This window comes from Jaculus jaculus, chromosome 17 (genome assembly GCF_020740685.1).
Source record: "Jaculus jaculus isolate mJacJac1 chromosome 17, mJacJac1.mat.Y.cur, whole genome shotgun sequence".
Classification (NCBI taxonomy): domain Eukaryota; kingdom Metazoa; phylum Chordata; class Mammalia; order Rodentia; family Dipodidae; genus Jaculus; species Jaculus jaculus.
In genome coordinates, this window is record NC_059118.1 from 63,849,129 (window position 1) to 63,872,566 (window position 23,438).

Sequence of the window (23,438 nt, forward strand, 5' to 3'; positions counted from 1 at the left end):
GCAAAACCTCATTAAATTAACAAAGTGTTGATGTAGTCATTGTGTGATTCATGTCAATGTGTTTAAAGGGATATGAAAACACGTCAAAGACACAAGTGGCACTAACCCATGCAGAGAAACCCTGTGGGCAAGAAAGGTCCTATACGGGAAAGGACCTTCGTAGTTTTCAGGCAAAGGGTCTCCTAGTCATTAGCCATCATGGTTTTTAGACACAGGGCTCCTGGTCATTTGATTTGCACCTTCCCACCGGGGCTGGCACGGTTTCTAGTGAGCCAGATGGGGAGATAAGCGTCCGGTTTCCAAGGGACCCTTTGCCAGCTCTTTGGCTCCATGGGTGCATCTGAAGGCTATTCCCCGTGCTTTACAGACAGGTGAGGAGGGTCTCCGAGCTGCACTTCCTTCCCTGCACCCCTAGCAGTCAGGCAGCTACCGTTCATCCTGTTCTGAAGGCGGGAGGCAGCGGAGGGGGCACTGGATGGGTATTTCAACGACGCACAATGATACCTTCGGGGTCCCACACAGGGGCTGCTATGTGCTGGTGTGGACCTTTGCCGCCCTGCCGGCGCAGTGCGTCCCTCTCCAACCTCACACGGATATGCTAATGGTTGCTTCTAAATAGATCCCAGGACACTTCTTCCACTGCCAGATCGGTTTCTCCAGTCCCTAGATCAATGCCACTGGGTCATGGCATTAGGACGTTACGAGGTATAGGAAAAGAGCAATACCAACTTAGATGGCATGCATTCCTGTGCAGGTCACAGTCCCTTTCCATGCAGACCCTCCCCTGCGGCCTGGGTCTCCCAGCTGTCACTGTCAGTCCGATGAGCTCCCAGCTTATCCCAGAGAGCCTGGCTCGGCCAGGTGCGCCAGCTGCTCAAGCGGAAGGCCACAGTGGATGAGACTGCTCATGGTCACTGTCCTTGACCTTTCGTATCCTGCCCTGAACTCCCTCCCAGCCTGTGTCTGAGGCTGTTCCCAGGACCCCACACTGGCTGCAGCACTGGGCCTGTGCATTCTCTGCTGCTGAGCTGGAGGACAACCCTGCCACCTCTGTGTCTCCGAAGACTTTCCTCACTAAGCATGAGCAGAGCCAGCTGCCCAGGATGTCACGTGAGCACTGGGTACGGCAGTGAACAACCAGCCCTTCAGAAAACACTTACTCTCTGCCTGCCAAAGAGGCCTCTGCAGAAGCTTGCCTTTCTTCCCTCCTCAGTTACTTAGCATCATCTCAAAATGTGCCAAGATGAATTCACACCACCACCCTGGTGGTTTGGCTGCAAAACCCATCAAATGGAAACCCTGGCGGGACGTGGTGCGGGATCCCATGAACACATCGGCGGAGACTGCTTCCCTTCCAGCCCCGTTCACTGTCAGCCAGCTTTGAAAAGTCTGCATTTCGTTGTTGACACTCTTAGGCGCCTTCTTAAGTCAACTTCCTGCCTTTACATGTGAGCCAGCAAGCCGGCCCTGCTCCGGCTGTTCACCTCGGCATGCCCAGAGTTATCAATTTCGGTTTGTCCTCCCTATCCCCCGCTCCTCTCTCTCCCTGTGTACTGCCTGTTTTTCCTTATTTATACAACTTTATGGCCTTGTAAATTAGAGAAAATAAACTAAGAGAGAAATTGTGTTCAGCGTGCAATATTTGCAAGTATTGCTAAATGACTATATGGTCTGTGATTTTTTTAAATGCTGGGCTTTTTTGGCATTTGTTTTAGGCTCCATTTACTTAAGAATTATTAGCTTCTGAGGAAAGTAGTTTATTTTTCTAATCCTTTTCCTTCCCAGGGCAGCTTTTGAAAAGTGGTTGATAAGCATTTTATCAACATGCCTTGTTTGTCATGCCACGGGGCACGGTCACTCGCAGTCTACGCTCTGCTCCGCGGAGATGTCACCTGCTTGTTGGCATTCTTGTCTTGTTTGGCTTCCTTGATGGATTATTCAGTGAGTGAATGTGACCCGATTTAGACTGGGTAATTAAGGGGCTTTGTAGTGGTCAGATATATGCTTACTCTGAAGCAAATGTCGAGAACAACTTACAAGTCCTGCGTAGACAGATGTGGTTGAGTGTGGCTGCTGCCTTAGAGGGCAGGAGAGAGGACAAGCCTGTGAGTCTGAGGCATGCGGACCAGATGCAAGGGTAACCTGACCCTGGAATCTGGGGTCCAGGCCAGGTCCCTTGGGATCACCTACAATATGCTCCCCAGGATAAAGCACCCCCAGCTTTTCCCACTGACCTCAGGGGGCTAATCTGTTGCTGGGCTTTCTTATTAAACATGCCGATGGTGCAGGAGAACTCTGCACACAGCACACCGTTCTTACTGATGAGAGAGAATTCCTCATTTGCTTCTATTAATTGCAGTGTGTCACTTCGAGGCCCCATCTTGTGACAGAAAAGAATTTAGGGAACAAGCATGGCTGTAAATGTAGGCATGCAGGTCCTCCTCTGAGCTACTGCAAGCTCCTGATGGATGCTGGGAAAGGACGAGCTGAACCGGCTCAGCTCTGCAGGTGCACAGACATACTGCTTCTCCTCCTTTCCTCCCCTCTCCTCTCCTCCCCTTTCTTCCTCCTCTCCTCCCCCGTCCCCTTTCCTCTTCTTTCTCCACCTTCCTTCCTCTTCCCTGTACTCCTTCCCCTGCGTCCTCCTCCCCTCTTTGTCCCTCTCCTCTTCGTCCTTCTCTCCTTCCTTTTCTGTCGTATCTGTTCTTTCTCCTCTTCTTCCCTTCTCCGTCACTTCCTAGCCCACTACCTTTGTACCCGACTCCCTATTCCCATCTGTTTCTCGGATCAGACAGCATGGATAGCTGCCTGATAGAACCCCGTGATGTGTTAAAATGGCACATAGGCAAGAGAGAGAGAGAGAGAGAGAGAGAGAGAGAGAGAGAGAGAGAGAGAGATTATTATGACAATGATGATTCTCTAAGAGGAATTCTACAGACTTCTTGTGACTATGATGGATTTCGCTCATGTTCATTTGTCCTTGCCACCTAGTGCTTATCCAGAAAACTAGCAACTTGAGGGTCTGGTATGACGAAGTGCCTGAGAGATTCTTCCTGCCTTTGACCAACTGCATCAATAAAGCTCTGGATGGTTAATATGTAAAGCTTTATATGACATGTGGTCAAGGTCAAGGTCACACTACAAACTTGTTGTTGTGACCCATGAGTGGCAGTAAGCAGCAAATTAAAGAACAAGCATGGCTGTGCTCCAGTAAAAGTGCGTGTGCAGGCACACGTATTTGGATGCTATATAATTTCTATGTGTCACAGAGCTCTTGTTTGTATCTTAAATGCCCCCAAAGGCTTGTGTTGAAAGCTTAGTTGTCAATATGGAGTTACTGGGAGGTGGTGGGACCTTTAAGAAGTGGGACCTAGAGGGAGGTCCTTAGGTCACCGGGGGTGGACCTCAGAGGGACTGGATGGACTGTGGTCTCTTCTTTCACACCTCAGCTTCTGCTCATGAGGTGGGTCTTTGTTCTCAGGCCTTCTTCAGTGTGCTGACCGACCATGGGCCAAAGCGGTGGGACCAGTTACAGACAGAAACCTAGAAAGCCATGAGCCAAAAGAAGTCTTTTCTCTTTGCAATTGATTATGTCAGGAGATATATATAGATATGAATATAGATATAGATATACATATTTTAGGTAGGGTCTCATTCTGGTCCAGGCTGATCTGGAACTCACTACGTAGTCACAGGGTGGCCTTGAACTCATGGCGATCCTCCTACCTCTGCCTCCCAAGTGCTGGGATTAAAGGCTGTACCACCACACCCAGCTATGTCAGGATTTTAAAATAGTAACGCAGAGCTATGATTCTTTTGAACTTTATAATCATTTAGAATGTGTTACACATGCAATTTGCCTTCAGGCTACAGTGTATAGACATCTGACCAAGACTATTCCCAGAAACCACTTGTATGGTCTGTGCATATCCAAAAGAGGACATGAAACTATTGAGGTATAGGTTACAGGTCCCATCCTCTTTGTTGATGTCAAAGTATGTGAAATGGTAAGATTGGGGGTCTACACTCAAGACTTTGCCAGAAAACACAACCCAGATATGTTACCCAATTACAAAAATTCACTAACAAAACCACAGTGATATTCACGGAGGATTTTCTGAAGACAAATGGCTCATATACCCTGTAGACACCTGAATTTCAGAATGAGCCAAACCTCTGAGTGCTGCACTCAGAGAAGGTTCCACACGGGCCTTTGACAAAGTCTTTCCTCCTTCTGGATTCTTGTCCACATTGAGCAGACAGCAGCTTTCCTAGACATTCTATCCAGGTAGCTATATTCTCTTATCATGAAAAGCTGAAACTCTCCTTAAAAACCAGTTCCTTTCAGAAATGTCACTTCTTTGTTCATTTGATTTTTCTTTGAGGAAGGTCACAGTCAGATAGACCTCCACTGGTTTATCATATGTAAGTAGTCAGCAGCAGCAGAGACTCACTGAGCTGGGTGTGCACTGACTATTATCCCTCCAGCCCTTGTCATGGAATCCTCACGTACCCCTGTGAGGCAGGTAGGTCTGCTATAGTAAACTGACTAATAGTCACCAAGGACATCCTTGTCCTGGTCTCTGGAACCTGCAAATGTCAAATGTGACCAAAGGGACTTTCCCATCATGACTATGGATCATACAATAAGTGTCTTTAGGAAGGCCACAGAGAGACAGGACACAGAACAGGAAGGCAAAGATGACTGAGGAAGATGCTAGCTTTGTGTTGCCTTTGAAGGTAGAGGAAGAGTCCGGAACTAAGGAATGCAGCTGTGATGTGAGGTTGGAATCCTGGGAGGAATTTCATCACTGCAGAAATTCAGGAGACCCCAGGCCAGTGAGTCTTAACTTCCAGTTCTTATCTGAGTTTTCAAAGAACTGAAAATGCAGGGTTGGAGAGATGGCTTAGTGGTTAAGCACTCTCCTGTGAAGCCTAAGGACCCCGGTTAGAGGCTCGGTTCCCCAGGTCCCACGTTAGCCAGATGCACAAGGGGGCGCATGCGTCTGGAGTTCATTTGCAGTGGCTGGAAGCCCTGGCATGCCCACTCTCTCTTTCCCTCTATCTGTCTTTCTCTCTGTGTCTGTCATTCTCAAATAAATAAAAAATGAACAAAAAAATATTTTTAAAAAAAAGAAAATGCAGACTCAGAAAAGGGTAAATTATGAACTATGGGATTTATTTTAGGGAGAGTTAGGATTAACAGGGAAGACAAGAAGGAAAGCCCAAGCTAATAGCAACCTCCTTCTCCTCCTTCCCACATAGTCTGGGACCAAGAAGATCCCTTTCACACAGATAGTCAGAGACAGAAAGACAGAAAGAGAGAGAGAGAGAGAAAGAGAGCGCCAAGTGAGGTAAGTGGGCAGGAGGGACAGAGGAGCCAAGACCTACACAGGACCATCATAATGGGAGGAAAAGATCATGACATCAAAATAAAAGAGAGACTGATTGAGAGGGGGAGGAGATATGATGGAGTGGAGTTTCAAAGGGGAAAGTGGAGGGAGGGAGGAAGGGCATTACCATGGGATATTGTTTACAATTATGGAAGTTGTCAATAAAAATAGATAAAAAATAAGTTTTAAAAAAGGAGGCAAGACAATAGAGTTATGCATGTATTTCAGTCCATTTATAGGAATCAAGCATCCAATTAGGAGGAGCCTCATCATCAGACTCCAGTGTGTAGAGGAGGGACCTGGTTGGTTGGTGGGCTCAAGAGACAGACTCAGGAAGGGTCAGCCCACAGGTAGGCTAAGCCCTGGAGAGGTTGAGAAAGGAGCAAGAAGCTTTTGCTAAGGGTCTGCTGCTTGTAGCCATCTCAGAGGAGACTGGATCAGATGCAGGCTCTCATCCTGCCAGAGCAGACAAGGTGGCGGCCACGTTTCTACAGGCCCATCCCTGGCTGACTATCAGAAAAGGCTACCTTGCTCCTCAACTGTGTCAGCTACTCACACTAGAACCGACAGGAATTCTCCCTGAGAGCTTTGTAAGGGCGAGGCTCAGCCAGCAGTGTGGCCGGTGAAGGTGACTTCACACTGCTACTCCCCAGAACCCTGGGCTGATTAACCCCATGAGATGATTAAGTCGCCAAGTGGGAGCCTATTACAGCTTAAAAGGGACTGATACATTCACATCACCAACAAGGATGGGAGGCTTCTTACAAAGTCTTGGCCTAAGGGCTTGAAAGAAATCTGCTCACTTCTGATTCTAAGCCCTGACCTCTCACCTGCATAGTCTATGGCCTGTGTCCTGATCCCCCACCTTTGACCCCCTTGATCCAGGTTGTTGTGATAAGCTATCATAGGCTGGGTGGCTTGCACAACAAACTTGTATTTCTCACAGTTCTGGAGTCTGAAAGCTTCCAGAGTTCTTGTTTTGTTTATTTTTTATTTATTTGTTTAATTTGTTTGAGACAGAAAGAGAGAGTGCACAAAAGAGGCAGATAGATAGAGAGAATGGGCACACATCAAGGTGAATTTCAGATGTATGCACCACTTTGTGTATCTAGATAGGGTGAGTACCGGGAAATCCAACCTAGGTCCTTAAGCTTTGCAGGCAAGCACCTTAACCACTGAGCCATCCCTCCAGCCCTCCTCAAAGATTTTTGCATAAACACTGTTCTAGGTTAAGATCTCCTTTCCAGGGCTGGAGAGATGGCTTAGTGGTTAAGCGCTTGCCTGTGAAGCCTAAGGACCCCGGTTCGAGGCTCGGTTCCCCAGGTCCCACGTTAGCCAGATGCACAAGGGGGCGCACGCGTCTGGAGTTCATTTGCAGAGGCTGGAAGCCCTGGCGCACCCATTCTCTCTCTCTCCCTCTGTCTGTCTTTCTCTCTGTGTCTGTCGCTCTCAAATAAATAAATAAATAAAAATTAAAAAAAAAAAAAGATCTCCTTTCTGGAAAACACTAAAACACAAGTGAGAAGAGAGGGCGTGGATGAGACATGACCCCCAAAACAATAGCTTTAATGTTCAGATGAGCAATCTGAACATGTCTGGAGGCCTAGAAGGGTCCCAGAGGCCCAGTATACATTAAGGAGGTCTCAGTACCAGGCTGGTTTCAGTGTCACAGCAGGCAGCCTTGATACTACATCTGCAGGGTGAAGTGGCCAGTGGAGCTGTCAGTCTGCAAACCCAACAGCAGAACAGGGCACCATCTCCCCCCAGCAGGGCCTAGAGGTTGGCGACTCTCATGAGACAAGGCCAGGCCCAGAAACTGCTAGAACACAGCTTGCCTTTCTGCTGACCCCAATGTAGATCCAAGATCTACTCCATCTCAACGCTGTTGAAATGACTTCCCCGGTTCTGTCCCTAACTATCATGCCCCCTGGCTACAAACCCTATTTCCAGCCACAAATAGTTTCCATTACAATACACATCTTGTTGATGACCAAGGGGTTTTGTTTTTTCCTTCAAAAATGTCACCTCCTTGTTGCCAGAGGGCAGTGGCTCTCTTTTCCAGGCCTCCCCTTGCCTTTCCCACATCATTTCTTATCCACTGACCTCTGGGCCTGGTCATGGCTCTGTCTCTTCCCACAAAGATTGTGCTATTCTCTCTGCTGAACTCTCTTCTGCCTCCCTCCTTTATTCCACTCAGCCGATGACAAAACTCCAACAGCAGGAACACTGCGAGCCAGACAGCCCGAGAAGCCAGAGAGCAATTTGTTTTAATTCTACAGCTATTTACACCCTGCTTTTCCTTCGTTGTGTCCTTAGGGCAATGACGCCTGCACCACTGTCTGTGTCGACTTTGCAAAGGGAGCTGCATCTCTCACTGGAGTTTACAAATCAGGGGAACAAGAGGAACGCTCACGAAGACTAGGTATGGTGTCGGGTGCATACAGCAAACCCACCACAGTGTGAGACACTATCACTGTTACTTTTATCTTTTTCTTGAGCTTACTGATTTCTTCCTTGACAGAGTAAGAATCAAACCTCATGCTCTTTCAACCACCATGTCCCCTGGCACGTGACAGCTGCCTCTGTGATAGCACTTCACCCAAAGCATTCATCCCGTGGCTTCGCTGACTGGTCCCCCCACTGCTCCTGGATAACATCATCTCCCCCACCATCTTACTGCAAGCTCCCAAGGCTGGTCTCCGAGGTTCACTGACTCCACAGAGAGGCCCTACTTACTGAGAGATGTGCCAATCAAAGACTGGCTGACAACCCCATGCCCTTGTTCTTTCCCTGTTGTTGCCCATCTTCTTGCCTGCTCCAGGGGAGCTGAGAGCACAAGCCAGACTTGGCTGAAGGCTGAGGGATGTCTGGGAACACACACTAGCCACCTACACGAGGGTGAACTGGAGACACAGCCTAGCCAGCGCACGCTTCACAAGCCTTGCCATCATCCCCCACCTCAAATGAATGGCTGCCAGCCTTCCAGCCTCCCATCCCCCTGGGCAGCGTGATGAGATCAGTGCTTCCCCCTCCCCAGCCATGCATTCCTTTTCACCTATTTTAATGTTTTCTGCATGCCAGCGATCCTTGTTTGTAAAGCGCAAAAGGTGTCCATCAAGTGGCTCCAGGAACCACTCTCTGCTTCTGGGTCTCTCTGGATGCTCCTTGGATGACAGGACTGGGATCAGCTGCTTGCTCAAAAGCCATGTCTCCGGCTCTTGGTGGGGACAATTTCAGGGCTTAAATAGTGTCTCCTCTCCACCTCCTGCAGCCCAAGCCACATTCCCCTCCTAGAACCTTCACAATGCCTGCCTTTTAAAAAGCAAGTCATAATCTCCAGGTGGAATGCCACAGCTGGGCTCATGTCTTCTCGATCAGGGGTTCTGGGAATGGGCTGTACTGCATGTCCCCAAATTTGAAAGCTTAAGTCCTGGCCACCACTCAGAAAAGTCAAGATAAAGACTCTGATGTAACCCAAGCTGGTGTCAAACTTGCTCGGATAACCTTGAAATATTGATCCTCATGTCTCCACCTCGAAGTGAGCCACCACAGATGGCTCTAGAGCTAGGGTCTTTAAAGACATGATTATATTTATTTCATTTTTATTTATTTATTTTTTTGAGACAGGCCAGGAATTAAGGATCCTTCCACTTCAGCCTTCCAAGTGCTGGCATTATACTTCCATGTCCCACCCTGATTAACTTTTGATTGTTTTTGTTTGTTTGTGGTATTGGGGATGGATCCCAGGTCGTCCCACATACTAGGCGAGTGTCTTGCCACTGACTTACATTCTCAGTTCATGATTAAGGTTGTATGACTCCATTAGAATAAGCCTAATTCAATCTGACTGGTATCTTAAAAAACTGAATCTATTCATTTTTAAGATGAGAGAAAGAGAGAGAGAGAAGAAGGAGGAGGAGAACAAGAAAGAATAGGCAGAAGAGGCAAAGGAGGAGGAAGAGGAGGAAGCGGAGAAGCAGAGAAAAGGGATAGCAGGGGCGCACCAGGGCCTCTTGTGGCTGCAAACAAACTCCAGACGCGTGTGCCGCTTTGTGCCTCCAGCTTTATGGCGACACTGGGGAGTCAGTTCTGGGTGGGTGGGCTTTCAAAGCAGGTACCTTACTTGCTGAGACACTCCCCCCTCCCCAGCTCTTGATTGGTGTCTTAATAAGAAGAAATCAGAACACAGACACTTATGGGCAGAGAACCTCAAAGACGCAGGGGGAAGATACTATCTGCAAGCCAAGGAGAGGCCTCAGGAGAACTCAGCCACACCCCCCCTCGATCAGATCCCAGCCTCCATGACGGAGGAAATGGAGGGAGCTCTGTTGTTTAAGCACCGAGTGTGCACGAGTTCGTGGCAATAGCCTTAGCACCCTAGCGGGCTGGTTCAGGTGTCCTAGTCACCCGGCTGTGATTTACCTGTAGGTAGGCTGGTTTGGTTTGTGGTAAGGATCAGATCTCTCTGTCTCAGTCTGTTTGGAGCTGCTATCCCAGAATATCACAGACTGGACAGTTTGTAACATCATAAGCCACTGGCTCATAGTTGTGGCGGCTGGAAACACAAGATGTAGATCCAGCATGTGTGAGGGTCTTTACACTACGCCACAGCAGGGCAGCACCCTCGTTGTCAAGCTTGTCATTATGTCGCTCCTCACCCCAGAGTTGCTGGGCATTCGCTGCCCAACACATACTTTTTTGTCGGGGGGGGGGGCACAGTCAAACCATCGCACCCACTTCTGCTTCCTTTGGCCCTGAAGGAAACCTTGACATTGACTACTACTTCCGAAGTGTTTGCTGCCTTAACATGTGGTGTGAAGCAGCGGGAGGACACAGGTGGCAGCAGAAGGGCAGGGGTGTTTGGGCAAAAGTGACTCTCACTCAACTCGCACACTGAGAACACTGGGAAGCTGGCCCAGGCACACATATTGTGAGGAGAAAGCTTATTGAAACATCTTTACCCATTTTCATAACTTGGAAGGTCACTCATTCGTTTGTTCTTTGGGGGGAAGCTGGGGTACTGTTAGTGAAATGCTATGTCTAGATACTTTGGTGGGGGGACTAGGGTCTTGTTACATAGCCCAGCTGGCTTTGAACTCACCATGTAGCCCAAGCTGACCCGAAACTTGCAATCCTCTTACCTTAGTCGCTCCTTGGTGCTGAGAATATAGGCCAGAGCCCTTCTACCTGGCTCCATATTTCCCAATTTCTCTTCTTGCTTTCTTTCTTGTTTCTATCAGGCTCTCCCTAACCCTCCTTGCTCCTCTGAGAGCTCACAAGGGCCCTCAAAGACTCAAGGCGGGTAGAAACAGTGGAGCTACTCGCTGGTCCTCTCTCCCCTCCCTGTTCCCCCAACCAATGAGGAGCACAGGCAGCCCCTATCTGGGGAGCCTTCATTTCCCCATATGCACACATGGATATTTCATAGCTCCTTACCGCAACTCTGGTAGAGCACTTCCAAACCCCCAGCGCTGCAAGCTGTGTGTGGGGGCCAGGCCTCCCCTCCGCCGTGGCCTCTGCTGCTGACTGAAATGAGAGCCCACGCGAGGAGGGCAGCCGTGGCACTGTTCATGGTGAGGACCTGTGGATGGCCGGGCAGAACAGCCAGCCCGACAGATAGGTCTCCGAGGGCCCCTGTGCACCCAGGGGCGGTGCCTGGTGAAGTTTCACTTCTCACATTCCGAGACCCACCGTGGGAGGGACAGGGCAGAAAGCAGTGGCATCTGAACACTGTTCTGCAAGGCTGTGGGCACCTGAAGGAGCAGGTGAGATGTGCTGAGCCTGGTACAGGTCGAAAGCTGACCTCCTGTTTGCATAAGAAGGGGGCAGGCAAATTGTGCACGGATCCCCAGAGCAGCCCTCCTCCATGTCCAGGTGACACTGTGACTTAAAGAAAGACAAAAGCTCAGGCCACATGTGCTTTCCATCAGGGCAAACATCTCTGCAGGCTCCTGACGTGGTCTGTGGGCTGCGGAGCTGTGAGCTGGCGGGTCCAGCAGGCACATCTGGCATTTTGAGGGCTGCAGAGTGGCACTTTGGTCCTGCTCGCTGTGGCTGGGCTCCTGGGGTTGGGGGTGAGCGGGGAACCAAGCAGCTGCAGAACAAGATCTTGCTCTGCAGCCACAGAACCGGTCTCTGGGGGAGGGTGGAGGCCCTGGCTCTGAGAAGAAAGCCATGTTCTATTTCTGGGCTCATCTTGGGGGAAGGGGAGCCAGCAGCACGGACAGGCAAGGCCTCCCTTTTAAGGCTGGCTTAACTGCTTGGTACTGGTGGGAACACTGGTGTCACATCTAGCTGCTTTTTCTTTTTTTTCAAAGCCAAGTTCTTTTGTCCACAGGCCTTTGTTGCCCAGCTTCAGGTCTTCATGGTTTCTCAGGCCCGATGCCCACTCCAACTTCACCTGAGGTCACGACGACCATGGCAGAGCCAGGGCCAAGGCCAGCTCAGCCCAGCAAACGCTTTCCCCCCCGAGAGGACAAGGATTTCCTCAAGGGTACTTCGTAAAGTAAATCAGACACTTCTGCCCGTGGCTAAGTAAGTATTACAGTAATCTCAAAGCATGTTTTTGAAGTAGGAGGGATTGAATTATCACAGAACACAAACAAATGCATCCCATTAGTTGGTGGGAAGTTGGGAGGTCTTGAGAGATAGAAGGAAGTAGTAATTTGGGGAGGGGAGAAGTCTGGGTTATTTTCTTCTGGAATTCATCTGCAAAACAGGTCAGTAATACCATTTTCGATGGACCTCTGACAGTGGTCTGGGGAGATAATGGTGTCAGCTTCCTCTGGGAGCTTTGCCGACAGACCACGGACTCTGGGCCCCACCCGAGAGCATTTCATTCACTGTTCCTTAACTCTTCCCAGGGGACACTGCTGCTGTTCTGGGGCCACACCGGGAGAACCTCTCCTTTATGGGTCAGGGTGGGTCTGTCCCAGAATGCACATATTACCACTTTTAATCGATACATAGTAACCGTGCATATTGATGCGGTCCAGCATGTAAAATCACATCAGGGTAACTGACGTATCCATCACCTTAAAAACTCACCAGTGAGAGGACATGCAAAACTCTCGCTGTTTCAGCATTTACAATAAGTTGATGCCAGCCCCAGTCGCTGCACTGCGATACAGAGCATTAGAAATTATGCCTCGTGGGCTAGGGGGATGGCTCAGGGGTGAAGGTGCCTGATGGCCTGAGTTGCTTCCCCAGTACCTATGCAAAGCCAGATGAATGAAGTGGTGCAAAAACCCCGAGTTTGTTTGCAGTGGCAGGAGGCCCTAGCATGCCCATTCTCACTCTCTCTTCTTCCCTCTCTCACAAACAGATTTTTTTTTTAAAGGAAGTTATTCCCCCTATCTAGTTGCACCCATTGACTCTCCTCCTCTGTACCCCTTGGTCTATCCTGTTACCAGCATCTGGCACCTGTTACTCCACAGGCTACTTGTAAAAGGTCAGGCTTTTAGACTCTGCATATGAGCGAAAATGTTGAATTTGTCTTTCTGTGCCTGGCTTATTTCACTTAACACAATGACCTCTAGTTCCGTCTATATCACTGCAAATGACAGAACTTCTTTTGTGTGTGTGTGTGGCTGAATTATACTGCATTGAGAACATACAATATTTTCAAAATGATGTCTCAATAAATGTTGTCTTGTACATGGAAGATAACATTTTATGTAGTACACAGCATGCTTTTATAGGAGAAAAGAGTAAGCCACCTTCTCAAAGGACTTCTCTTTGCTTGTTCTGCCTAGCAAGAACCAGGATTTGACTCAAATCACTGGTTTTTGGCCCCCCTGTTTCAGAAACCAATCCATAGCAATGTCTTGTGTTCTGTGATGGTTTGGATCTTAAGTGTCCTCCAGAAGCCCATGCATTATTGAGTGCTCAGTCACCAGCCTGTGGTGCTGTTGGAAGAATATGGAACCTTTGGGAAGTTGGTGTCTAGTGGTATGAAGTTATTTCATTGGACTTGTTCCCATGAAGGGGACATTGGGGACCTAGCCCCTATCTTCCCTAGTCACCATAAGGTATCAGGTTTCCTCTACCTTAGAGTCCAGCATGCTGTGTACCACCACAACCCCCAAAGCAACAGGGCCAAGTGACCAGAGATGGACACCTTTGAAACCATGAGTCCTCCAAACCTCTTTTTCCTCAAATTGTTTATCTTCATCATTTTGCCAGAGACAGGAAACTGACTAACACAAGTCCTTAACCAGAAGTTTTATAAAGGCAACACAAAAATTCTTTGCGAATGTTCTGTTCCCTACTATAGCATAAAATTAGAATCGGCTTATGATAGCTATTTAAAATATGGTGTGCATGATAGCCAGACATTCTGTTATGCTCTGATGTCAACCTCCAATTCCTCAGCAAGTTGCTGCTACAAAGACTGTGCCTCTGCTGCCATGCTTGACGTCTTGACTTCCTGCCAGCCATTCCTCTGTCTCCATAGCTCCTTTCACAGGGGTCCGAGTGGCAGGGTTGCCTTTCTTTTCCTTCAGGGCTACTGTGTCATCGGAACAGGTGTCCCTGGCAGTGCCCTGGAGAAGACAACTCCTGGTTTTCAGATGAGACTTGAAGAATGAAAGGTGAAGGTCTGGAAGCAGGACAGCAGCATGAAGTGGACAAGGAAGAAGCTACCGTGCACATCTGGAGAGGAGGAGGCAGCCAGGAGCAGACCATGAAAGGAGAGAGTTGTACCTTCACATTGCTGGCACCAAACACCTTGAGCAGCTTGGGGGAGGAAAGGGTTTATTCTGGCTTACAGACTGAGGGGAGCTCCACGGTGGCAGGGCAACAATGGCATGAGGAGGGTGGGCAACAGAAGCAGGAGGGTGTGCCAAACACTGGCAAGGGAGAGCTGGCTATGACACCCATAAGCCCGCCCCCAACAACACACCTCTTCCAGCAGGGCTCCAGTTCCCAAACTGACACCAGCTAGGAACCCAACACTCAGTACACACGAGTTTATGGGGGAACAAATGATTCAAACCACCACAGGGGTCAAGGAGAGCTGAGGGAGGGCTGGGGCTGAGTGGAGTGATGCATTCTGTCTGCAGGTGGGGCAGCCAATGGTGTCTAAGAACAGAGCCCCTGGGAGACGAAGGCAGGGGGATGGTATGTTCGATTCCAGCTGGGATGACACAGTGAGATCCTATCTGAAGGCCACAGTAGCACCAGCACCCCCAAACCCAAACAACAACGAAACCAAAGTGTTTGCTGTGTAGTATGATAGCCCTCTTTGTGCTGTGACACTCAAACACCCAGTGGCACTTACGCACCTAAGAATGCTCTGGAAGGGCTTATATCCACGTGAGTGGAGCGTGCAGTAAAGGAGGCGGTCGTGGGACTCCATCTCGGAGAAGACGTTGCACTCACCCAGGTCACGGAAGGTGGTTCAGGCCAGTTTTACCTCCACCTCCCCTATGCCACTGAATGAGGAACAGGGGCAAGACAGCCGTTTTAGAAGTCGTCAGCCAGGGACAGAGGCCCAAGGAGGTGCCACCTTGCCTTCCCTGGCAGGAGTAGGAGCCACTTCTGAGCCAGCCCCATCCAAGATGGCTCCAAGAAGCGCGTCAGCAGCAGCTCCCCGCTTCCTCCCCGCTTAGCGCCCTGGGGCCGCCCCGCCTCACTCAGCCGCCTCAGCCAATCAGGACCGAGCCTGAGGTTGAGGTGTGCCCTGATTGGATGCTTGGTCCGCGGGAGGCGCCTGCGTGGCCCTTCCTTCGCTCGCTGAGCTCTCGAGGGAGGGGAGGGTTTCCTTTCTGCAGGGGTGCTTCTGCGCGTGTTCGGGGTGCCTTCTTGCCGAAGCATGGGTGTAAGTCTCTCTTAACCCCAGCCCCGTTAGCAAGCTCCCCCCTTTCCTGTTTTGCTACATGAAGGATCTCTTTAGTCTCTGAGCCCTTCATGGTCTTTTAATCCTCTTTGGTCTCTTATGTGAGGAGGATCTTGTGGCTTGGGCACTCGTGCTTTGCTTTTCGTGTGTGTGTGTGTGTGTGTGTGTGTGTCTGCACAAGTGCATGTGTGTGGTATGTATGTGTGTGCACACACCTGCACATGTATGTGTGTGCGCACACCTGCACATGTGTGTGTGTCTGCACGAGTGCATGTGTGTGGTATGTATGTGTGTGCACACACCTGCACATGTGTGTGTGTCTGCACGAGTGCATGTGTGTGCGCACACCTGCACATGTGTGTGTGTGCCTGCACGAGTGAATGTGTGTGGTATGTATGTGTGTGTGCACACCTGCACATGTGTGTGTGTCTGCACGAGTGCATGTGTGTGGTATGTATGTGTGTGCGCACACCTGCACGTGTGTGTGTGTGCCTGCACGAGAGTGCATGTGTGGTGTGTGGGGTGTGTGTGTGTGTGTGTGTGTGTGTGTGTCTCTCCAGACATTTCCCTCTGTGAGGAAGACTTTCTTCATCACCCAAGCCTGGCTGTGAAGGGGAGAATCTTATTTTTTTGGCTTGGAGCTTCCTGCTAGCTAGCCTTCCCTTTGGTTTCTAATTCTCCCTAAAATAAACCTCATAATTCATTTTTACCCTTCTCGGAGCCCATGATTCAATTCTTTGCTAACTCGGATGAGAACCGGAACTCTGGGGTCCACAGGCCTGGGAGATCCTACATCTTTATGTGATTTAATCCTTCCCTGGAGCCAGAATTCTACTTGACCACGGGCAGCAGACACTGATGCTGTCTGCATCTCTCTGTCTCTCTCCAGCAGCATCCTCACGGTAGCTGCAGTCACTGATGCTGGAGTGCTCCCTCTCCCTCTCCCTCTCCCTCTCCCTCTCCCTCTCCCTCTCCCTCTCCCTCTCCCTCTCCCTCTCCCTCTCCCTCTCCCTCTCCCTCTCCCTCTCCCTCTCTCTCTCTCTGCCTCCAGCAGCAAGGCGCTTCCATCATTGCTTGCATGCATCCTCCTTTAACTGCTCCCTGCTGTCATCAAGCAAGGCAGCTGGCACTGGTAGGACGGTGGCCGGCAGCAGCCCTGCCCATCTGTGTGTCTCTGCTTGCTGGCCAGCATCAGTTTCTGCTGTGCTTCATTTCAACCTGTGTTGATCTAAACACCGTGTCCCTGATGGCGCAGAACCCATCATTTATTGCTGCCAGGAAAAGGCCTCACCCACCCCCCCCCAAAAAAAAACACGATTAAGGACTACAAAGGTGAGAATCAGTGATGGTTCTTGCTTGCCACTTGGTCAGGCCCATTCCACCATGGGTGAGAGTCTCAAGAACAAAACCAAAGGAGGTCAGGGGAAGAGTTGGCTTAACCGAAGGCGACAGATGCCCGGAAGTTCAGGAAGGCCTTATATCAGACAGTGACCAGGATGGAAGACCAGACACAGATGCACATCCGTCTTGGTACCGTGAGAAAGAAGCTTGTTTTCTATGCTAGCCCCAAGGGCAGAGTTGAATGTACCACTGGCTCCAGGCAGCTTAAATTTTCTGGGAATCTTGACTGAGAGCAGTGAGTCTGGAGAGCCAATATGAAGGCATTTTAGACGGAAGTTTTGGACATTTTAGATCATTGACTTGTAGAAGAAATGTACCTGCCAGAGCGGATCTTCAGCACGGTCCAGGACTGTGTAAATGCACTCTGTGACATTCACACAGTGACCTGAGTGCCTAATGATACGTTCCTAAGAGCACACAGGACTACATGTCAGACAAAGTCACCCTCCCTCTGTGTGGCTCCTTCCTCCTCTTCTTGTGGCTTGTCGAGGAAGGAGACAGGCTTGATCTCATCTGACTTTTGACTTGTGGATCCAGTGAGAAGTACAAACTGTTCCCGTCTCGAGTGGAGGTCAGGACCTGACCCTACTTCCTGTGCAGCACCGTTTAACACCTCCACAGGCGGGCTGCTGGTGTCTTAGTTAGGAGACACCTTCTCAATGGGGCTGCACAAGTGTCTTGGAGAACTGGTATCCTCCCATTGCCTGCCCCACAGTCTCTCAGGCTTCGGAAGGACTTATCCAAGGAAGGGACAAGATGTCTCTTGATGTCACAGACAGATAGATCTTCTGGAAAGCACTAGAACAGCCACTTGCTTTCTATATAGCAGAGGACAAGCCTTTGTTTGTCAACTGGCCTCAGATCCACTTGACAACAGAATCAACAGATAGTGATCAAGCACCCATCATGCCAACTATTGTTTCAATCATCAAGAAGACAGCAATGACAAACTTTGTTTTTATAGAGCCTGCTTTCCAGACAACGGACAATGCATATGTTTAGTCAAGTTGCTTAATAATGTAAAAGAGCCAGTTATTTTTTGAGACAAGGTCTCATTGTGTAGCCCAGGCTGGCCCAGAACTCACAAAGCAGCCCAGGCTATATTTACACTTACAACAATTCTTCTGCCTCAGCCTCTAAAGTGCTGGGATTCTAGGCAGGAGCCACCACATTTGACTCAAAAAGAATTTTTTCTTGTTGGAAAATTGGGTTCTACATAGAAGACTGGGTTGAGCTTTTGCAAGATTTTCAAATGGCTGCTGCAAACACATAATAAGCTATAAAAATTCCCCCAGTCCAGGAGCTTATTAAGTTTTCCCAATAACTGCTTTTTTCCCAATGGATAAACAGTAGCAGGTTTATATAAAATGCCAGCCTCTCCCCAATTTGTTACTGTTGCTCCATTTGTTACAATTATTAATGTCTAATTATTCCAGAGACTTAATATGTAAAGTATTTTGTCTCTAAATGGATCTATAAATTCCATAACAGACTACAAACAGAAATAAATTCTGTCTGAGTTACACATTTGCTGTGCACGAGAAGAGGTGGCCACTATAGATCAGTCTCATCGATTTTCCAATGATTTAAAGGGCAAAACATCGCAGCATTGGATTAAGGAAGAAGAAATTGCTCTGAGATTCAGGGAGAAGAGGGCTCATCAGAAAAGACTGATGTTTATTGTGTAAAAATTCCTAAAAGCTTGGGACAAATTTGCAGCTTGTAGCTAAACTCTGCCCCTCACACTGCAAGTGTGGTCAAGGTGTCCTCTTAATATTTTTAAAAATTATTTATTTATTTATTTGAGAGCGACAGACACAGAGAGAAGGAGATAGAGGAGAGAGAGAGAAAGGGCACGCCAGGGCTTCCAGCCTCTGCAAACGAACTCCAGACGTGTGCGCCCCCTTGTGCATCTGGCTAACGTGGGACCTGGGGAACTGAGCCTCGAACCGGGGTCCTTAGGCTTCACAGGCAAGCGCTTAACTGCTAAGCCATCTCTCCAGCCCGAGGTGTCCTCTTAAGACTGAAATATTCAGAGGCTCAAAGAAGAAACACGGTTGGAAACAGAAGTTCAGCAAAGCGCAGCAACCTCGTTTCCCAAAGTAGACCCCATGTTCTTTGTCCGTTTAGCTCTCATTCTTAAAGTAATCTTATTTAAAACAATATTTTCTTTTAATTTATTTGAGAGAGAGGAGAAAGAAACAGAGAGAGAGAGAGAGAATGGGCAGGCCATTGTCTTCAGCCACTGCAAATGAACTCCAGATGCGTGTGCCACCTCGTGCATCTGGCTTATACGGGTCCTGGGAAATCAAACCTGGGTCCTTTGGCTTGGCAGGCAGGCGCCTTAACTGCTAAGGCATCTCTCCAACCCAAGTAATCAATTTGAATTGAAGAACTTTAAAGCAAGGAAGAGGGAGAAAGGGGGAAAATATTCACCCATAATGTCAGGGCCCAACGATCACCACTGCTTAGCAATTTCCTCCACACGCTCACACACATGCCATGCGGTGCCACCTGAGCTCACTGCGGCACGCTGCGCGCACCGGCCCCTCACACCTCGTGCCGCCACAGTGAGGACCTACTGTGCGCTCTTCTTCTCTTGGAAGAGCTGACTGTGATTTACTCAAGCAGTAGAGGCCTTGGCCACTTAATAGTTGTCAATAAATAACACAATAAGGGGAGCAAATGCTATAATGAGTCTCCTTATTTTTATGTTTTTGTTTTGCTATGATTATTTCTTTGGGATAAATTCCTCCAAACAAAACACTTGGTAAAAAGAATTGCCAGATTTTAAGACTTTCGACATAAGCAATCATGTTTTTCCCCTTCCTGCCCCATGGGCATTGGATAATTCAACAATCTCATCAGCAGAAGGACATTATTGAAAATGTTTTAGTCAATTTAGTAGATAGATATTGTTTCCTCCTTGCATCTATTTACATTTTTTTCAGCACAAATACAATTGAACATTTTCGGAAATTATCTCTGTTCATTTGTATTTCTTCCTTTGTAAATTCATACAAGTAGTCATTGTCTTTCTTTTTTTTTTACTATGTCGAATTTGAATGAAAGAAATGTAGTCAGAAGACTACTAAATTTCTAACTTCATAAAAATTCTGTGAACAGGGCTGGAGAGATGGCTTAGCGGTTAAGCGCTTGCCTGTGAAGCCTAAGGACCCCGGTTCGAGGCTCGGTTCCCCAGGTCCCACGTTAGCCAGATGCACAAGGGGGCGCACGCGTCTGGAGTTTGTTTGCAGAGGCTGGAAGCCCTGGCGCGCCCATTCTCTCTCTCTCCCTCTATCTGTCTTTCTCTCTGTGTCTGTCGCTCTCAAATAAATAAATAAATAATATATATATATATATAAAAAAATTCTGTGAACACTAGCTGTCATGCTGGAAAGATCTGTACGGCATGTTGGGGGGAAAAGTCATCAATGGTCTTAACCATCAGTGGGCCAGCCAAGCCAGATGTGCCAACTGGCGCAAGGGTGGTACATCTGTCATGGGGGAAACCACCCGCTCTTTGGTTGCATTTGAGGCCCGCTCCACCGGAAGGAATTTCTGCTGGAACTGAAAACCTCATCACAAGCCTATGGCTAGGAAGGTCATAAGCCCTCGTGGGGAAGCTATTGTTATTGTTGTTTGACTCAGTGAATACATTATACCCACAAAACTGCCCTCTGAACACTTAGGTTTATGACCATATATTAAAGCTACTTTCACATTGGGTTAGAGAAGCTTCTCTTTTCAGATGGCAGCGACCACTGGGGTGACTCAAAACTCACCAAAGTGCTGAGAAGAAGAGACAGTGGAGTGGTCAGCACTAAGTGAGACATCTCTATCACATCCTCCAAGGCTCAGGGACCATTGTGGAACAGGTGGCTGAAAGAATCCAAGAACCAAAGGAAGGGGAGGAATGTTTACAATACTGTCTTTCAGACACAAAGTGGCCATGGCATTCATGGCCTCACAGTGTCTAATGCCACCTACATAAAACCTGCTTAATAGAGAAAAAATAAAAATGCTGGCAGTAAAATAGGCTAGGGCCAGGCATGGTGGCGCACACCTTTAACCCCAGCAATCGGGAGGCAGAGGTAGGAGGATTGTCATGAGTTCCAGGCTACCCTGAGACTACATAGTGAATTCTAGGTCAGCCTTGGCTAGAATGAGACCCTACCTCAAAAAACCAACAAAACAAAACAAACAAACAAACAACAACAAAAAAAAAAAACACTAGGGACTAGTTGAAAAGAAAAAAGGATTCAGTGGAGAGAAGGGTGATGAGAGGCCATTATGATCACGGTATATTGTCCATATATATATAAGTTGTCAATAAAATCAAAACATAAGCTAAAAATAATTCTGTCGGTGAACATAATCTCCTCACCTGTGTGCGTGGTGATCTTTGTCCTTGAATAAACTACCAGGATCGATGCAAGTAGAGAAGATCCTGCCACGGGGTTCACTGGAGACTGAAGTTTACTCTGAGGATTAAACACACTATTGACATCACATTGCAGGGCTTCCAACATGAATGAAAACAAAAGAGTTCTAGAAATGAGCTGTTGTGTTGCTTGGATCATTGCTTTCTGTTTGCTCATGACAAGCTGAGAAGCTGTGTGGCAAGAGTTAAAAGTCTTCAGCAATGTTGCTCCAGATGTTGCTTTTGCCAGCAGACACCCAAGTTTTGGTTGCTGGGGCCACTGTTCCCATTGCAAGTTGGAGTGTGTGGTCTTTTGGGGAGAATCTTTGGGTGTTTGGAAAGCACAAATGAAAACACATGGCCAAATTTTTCTTCAAACACGTGGGAAATACTATTGTTCAACAATTGCTTTATCCTGAGAAACTTCCAGAAGAGGAATGTTTGTAGGGACAGGTTGCAAGAGGTGGTGGAGTCAATTCTCTGCCTGGCTTCTGACCCCAACGGAGACTGCTGTATGACTTGGGGAGCCACAGACTCTGGTCTGTAATGTGATGCTTCGATTTTACAGGCTCTGGTTTGAAAACGAGCCAAACATACATGGAAAGTAGTTGTTAGATATTTGGCACAAAAATCTTAGCAACTGTGATTTGAATGTAAAACGTCTCCCATAGGCTCAAGGGTTTGAGTACTCAGTTGCCAGATGGTGGCACTGCTTTGGAAAGTTGTGAAGCCTTTAAGCGATAGGGCTTGCCTGGAGGAACTGCACGCGAAGGCAAGGCCCTGAGGTTGTACTGTCCCAGCCCTTCCTTTCTTTTTCTCTTTTTGAGGTGGGCCCTCGCTCTAGCCTAGGCCGACCTGGAATCACTGTGCAGTCTCAGGCTGGCCTCACAGTGATCCTCCGATCTCTGCTTCCCAAGAACTGGGAAATTGTGAGCCAGAATAAACCCTGCCTCCCTTGGATTGTTGCTGCTTCTTCGTATTTGGTCATCGCAATGACAAAAGGAACCCAGAGACCAGCTCTCAAGCTGTCATTATTTTATTAATAAAGTCTTGAAAACATTTAACTTCACAACTTAAAAGTCTTTATATGTAACAGAATAAGTGGGAGGTCTTGTTAAAAGAGGAACTGTTTCTTTTACATTAGGCAAGCTTCCTTTGTGGAAGTGGTAGACTAGACCACACTAATTTTGGGCAGAATGGCTGGGTCAGAACCGTATTTGCGTTTTTTTTTTCCCCCTCTAGCTGCTTGGTTGCCTGTTTTGCCAAAGAGAAAAGATGATCACGGAAGAGCTCATTTAGACACATGTCACCCCTACCTCAGGGTCTCGACTTCTTCCCTTAGCCTCATCCAACAGACATCAGGTAGACAGTCAGATGCCAGGGTCTGGCTTTTCAGCTGAGGAAAAGGCCTTGTCTTCCCTCTCTTGAGCAGGATCTGAACCACAGTTTATGGTCATGGGGCCATTGGACCATAATAATGATGAGCTATGAACATATATTTTCATATGGCTGTGAAGTAGGTAATGTATAATTCCTGTGCTGCAGATGAGGAAACTGATGTCATTTGTCCAAGATCTCATTATTTTGGGACAAGGTCTCTCTGTAGCCCAGGCTGACCCATAACTTGCTCTATAGCCCAGGCTGGCCACAACTTGCAGTGAACCTGCCTAGTGCCAGGATTATAGAAATGAGCCACTGTGTGGAGCCTTCCAACTATTTTTTCTTTTTTAAAGTGGGGGGGCTGGAGAGATGGCTTAGTGGATAAGCACTCACCTGTGAAGCCTAAGAACCCCAGATCGAGGCTCGATTCTCCAGGACCCACATTAGCCAGATGCACAAGGGGGCGCACATGTCTGGAGTTCGTTCGCAGTGGCTGGAAGCCCTGATGTGCCCATTCTCTCTCTCACTCTTTCTCTTTCTGTCGCTCTCAAATAAATAAAAATAAACAAAAAAATTTAAGAAAAATTGTGTGTGTGTTATGCATGGTGTACATGTGTATGGCGTATGCATGTGTGTGTGCAAATGATGTGCCCCATGTACACGTGTGGCAGTGAGAGGCTGTCAGGTAGACTCCTCTATCACTCTTTTTTTGCCTTATTCCACTGAGAGAGAGTCTCTCTGTCTCTCCCTCCCTCCTTCTCACTCTGAACCTGGAGTGTGCAATGGTTTTGGTTACGTTGGTTGAGCAGCAAGTTGCAATGATTCTCCTGTTTCCATTCCCATTAGCACTGGGGTTATAGTACAGAAATGTGTGGTCATAACCAGCTTTTAATGTGCTTGCTGGGCCTCAAACCCAGGTGCTTTTACCTCCCACTTTATCTCCCAGGCCCCCCAATTCGTTTACTTTTTCAAAAAAATTATTTATTTATAATGATAGAGAGGA

General features: G+C 48.1%; 1 protein-coding gene across 1 annotated transcript in view; it reads right to left on the bottom strand.

Annotated features, from left to right (window-relative positions):
* Ly86 (lymphocyte antigen 86) overlaps positions 1–15,209 on the bottom strand; it is a 78,389-nt gene extending 63,180 nt beyond the window's left edge. The window contains exons 1-2 of the mRNA XM_045136376.1: positions 14,907–15,209; positions 10,830–11,199 (exon numbers count right to left, since the gene is read on the bottom strand). Coding sequence (XP_044992311.1) covers positions 10,830–11,199; positions 14,907–15,209 — 673 coding nt within the window. The remainder of the gene's footprint in view (positions 1–10,829; positions 11,200–14,906) is intronic.
* Positions 15,210–23,438: the final 8,229 nt, after the last annotated feature.